General features: G+C 45.3%; 1 protein-coding gene across 1 annotated transcript in view; it reads right to left on the reverse strand.

The window, feature by feature from the left end:
- The window catches only part of TOM1L2 (target of myb1-like 2 (chicken)), a 34,994-nt gene extending 31,991 nt beyond the window's left edge, over positions 1-3,003 (reverse strand). Inside the window, 4 exon segments of the mRNA XM_009069526.1 lie at positions 530-608; positions 1,559-1,645; positions 2,209-2,232; positions 2,978-3,003. Coding sequence (XP_009067774.1) covers positions 530-608; positions 1,559-1,645; positions 2,209-2,232; positions 2,978-3,003 — 216 coding nt within the window.
- Positions 3,004-3,401: the final 398 nt, after the last annotated feature.

Below are 3,401 nucleotides of genomic sequence, written 5' to 3' on the forward strand. Positions count from 1 at the left end.
ACACCTTAGCAGCACTGCCTAAATGCACAGAATATAATTTACACTTTATTGAGTGAAATTAGATCAGCATAAATTAATGTGAGTCTCCTACAGAGATTCATTCACAAGGGAAATTGTGCATTAGCTACTTACAAAGCTGAAAATACGGCAAGTTCATCATCCTCACTTGCAGATATGCCCAAAGCTGTTGCCTTGGTGTAGAAGAATGGTTGGAAACAGGGAGATGAGATAGAAGGGAAAACCCCAAAGACTAACAGACCCATTTGGGCTACTTAAACCTTCCTCAGTCAGCACTTGGGATGAATAAGAGCCATGAAAAAAAGCAGAAATCAATTGAGTCACAAACCCACTATGCAAAGCTTCCAGCAACTCTACCCAAGGAAGTGAGGAGGCAATTGGAGAGAAGAAAAGGGCAGAGCAGTGGCTGTTAAAGGAAATAGTGTGTACATTCAAGAGAGTGCCAGGAAAAGGAAAATGACAAAAGCAAAGGGTTCTGGCCTTTGAGGCATTCCAGGCTGCCCCCACTCACCGTCAGCGCCAGCATGACCTCTCTGTAATTTTTGTTTCCATTCAGCCTCTTCTTCAGTGCTCGAATGGCATCCTTTGGCCTGGAGGACAAACACACTATTTGAACAGACAGCTCAGACACCCTTTTCACATGCCATAAACTGTGGGAAAAGGAATCCCATACCATTTCCATCTGGACATAAACATGTGTGTCAACTTCAGATTACTTGACTACAACCAAACTAGGGTCATGGAGAATTATGTGAGGAGACAGGATATCACAGAAGTTAAGACTGAAGGAATGCCTGAAGCCTCCAAAAAGCCAGGCTGTTGATCAGGCAGGGAAGACTGACAGCCACTCAGACTAAAGCCCAGGGCATAAGACCAGTGATCAGTTCTGCAGACTGCAAGCAGCACAGCTTTCTGGTGCCGAAGGTGTGACAAGGGAAGCTGTCTGTACAAATCGCTGAAATTAGAGACATTGCAGCACTGCAGAGAGATACACCTGATGAAAACAAGAACCCCAGATGTACAAACTCAGTACCCTCTCCAAGAATACATTTTCCATGCCAGCCCTCCCAAGCAGACACTGACCAGAGCAAGTATCACAGAATCATCTGGGTTGGAAAAGCCCTCTAAGATCACTGACTCCAACCACTGACTCAGCACTGCTGCCTTCACCACTAACCCACCTCCCCAAGTGCCACATATACAGGTATTTTTAACACTTCCAGATTTGGTGACTCTACCACTTCCCTGGAGAATCTGTTCCAATGCTTGACCACCCTTTCAGTGAAGCTTTTGTTCCTAATATCCAATCTAGACCTTCCCTGTCACAACGTGAGGTCATTTCCCCTCGTCCTGGATCATACAGGTTTTCTGAAAGGAGCAGGAAGGGTCTAAGGAGCAGGAAAACCATGCAGGGGATCTGCAAACTGCATTCAAATCACGAGCACCTGCCCCAGCCTCACTGCATCTCCTCACGTGCTGAGTACAACTGGATGAAGATTGTGTTCAGGGACCTTTCCGAGTTTGCTGAAGTAGCACATACCCTTCTTCTGTCTCGTTGATAATGTCACAGATTTCCATGTTAAGCGTCCAGTCTTCACTCTGCAAAGAGCCATCTGTGGCCTTTTCTGTAAAGAAAAATAAATCTTTTCACCTCTTCCTGATTAGGTCTACACCTCAATCCATCTTCAGTTACTCCAAGCTGAAACTACCCGGTAAAACACAGAAAAAAACCCAAATCCCTGCTGACAGTAAGCAATGTCAAACCTTCCCTCCTGGTTTTAGGGATCAGCATAGAGGTTTCCAGACAGAATCAATTATCCCTCAAGCTCACTACCTTCAGCCCACATAGATGGGCTGTTCTTCAAAGACTCCTGAATTCCTGGGAGAGTAGGAAAATGTCAGCTAATTCCAATTTAAACTCCTCAGATGCTGCATTGCTGGCAAGTTATGAGGTAGGAAAATATCCCCCAAAATCAACATGACCTCCTCCCTGTTTCAGCAGGTAATACCTCCACAAGAACTGAGGGAGGAAACACAGCAGCTTGGAGACAGAATTCAAGGAATTTCAGCATGAAAAGAATGACCAACATGTGAAAACATTTAGCACAGAACAGTTCAGGTCATGATATCATTCATGGGCACTTTTGTTTTGCTGGGGACTCCTTTACTCCTGTACCATGATCCCTCAATATCTGCTTGCCAGGGGGTCAGGCACTGCTTCCCAATGACCCACACTATGTCCACAGTATCCTCTCCACACTGAGGCTCTGTACACACCTCCCAGTCACACTCTGCTTTCCTCCCAACTCCCAAATCCTCCCTCCCTATCTGTGTGACAGGTAAGTCACTCCGGTGCCAGATTCAATTCCAGGGGAAGGATGACCTATAGCACAGTGACAGTGGCAGATGAAAACTGTTGGCAGTTTAATTTATAGATGTCTGCAAGAGTTGCATAACCATAACTTGTAGTAATCAGTTGACAAGAACTATTTCCTCCTTGGGATTTCCTCCTAAATCAATATAGTTCTGTCTAGCAGTGCCTGGAACATCCCCAGAATTTTTCACACTCCTCACTTGCAGCATTCAGATCCTCTATGCTACCCACAGTCAGGAATGATGTCGAGTTGAACGCAAAGCCTGTCACCAGAGAGACCTAAAAAAGGGAACCTTCAAGCCAAGCATGACCTTCTCCTCTAAATTAGTCTGGGTTTTTCTACAGATCCCTGGCATCCAGTGCTGGAAGGCAAACAGGGTAAACAAAAGCATTTTAAAAATGTAAAATAAACAAAAACCCCATAACCTTTTCAACATTTTAAAGCAGAAGCAAAACCACAGGTACCATCTTCTCCAACTATCCTTCTGTCTTTACAACTGACCCCAACCTGTCCCCCTGAACAAGGCAGAGTTTGTTTGGGAAGACCAGGCTCCAAGGATTTGCCACATCTCTCTGTTTACCAACAATGCTTCTCCTATTAACATTTCCATCACTGTGACTGAGGATACAGATGCCCACAGGCCATAATTATGGGACACTGTTTGGAGAAAGACTGTGTCTGGGTAATTCAAGTTTCAGTGACTTGTCTACACCAAGCTGCTAAAGCAGCTCCACCAAGGACAGTAAGGACTGAAACAAACCAGACAGCTATGCAAAACCCCAGCAGAGAGAGCTGAAAAGAAGCCATCTGTTTCCAGAAGGGAGAGGACACCATGGAAAAAGAGATTATGGAACAGAAGAACATTCTTTGCGTCCCAGTCCAAGCTGTAGCACTGCAAGGCACTCACCAGGGAGGGAATGGAGGCTGAAAATCTCCCAGCTGGAACTTCAGCCATCACCACCTCATGGTAGAGTTCACCTTGGTCAATGACAATTCTTTCTGTTTGAG

Source organism: Acanthisitta chloris, unplaced genomic scaffold (assembly GCF_000695815.1).
Source record: "Acanthisitta chloris isolate BGI_N310 unplaced genomic scaffold, ASM69581v1 scaffold37760, whole genome shotgun sequence".
Classification (NCBI taxonomy): Eukaryota; Metazoa; Chordata; class Aves; order Passeriformes; family Acanthisittidae; genus Acanthisitta; species Acanthisitta chloris.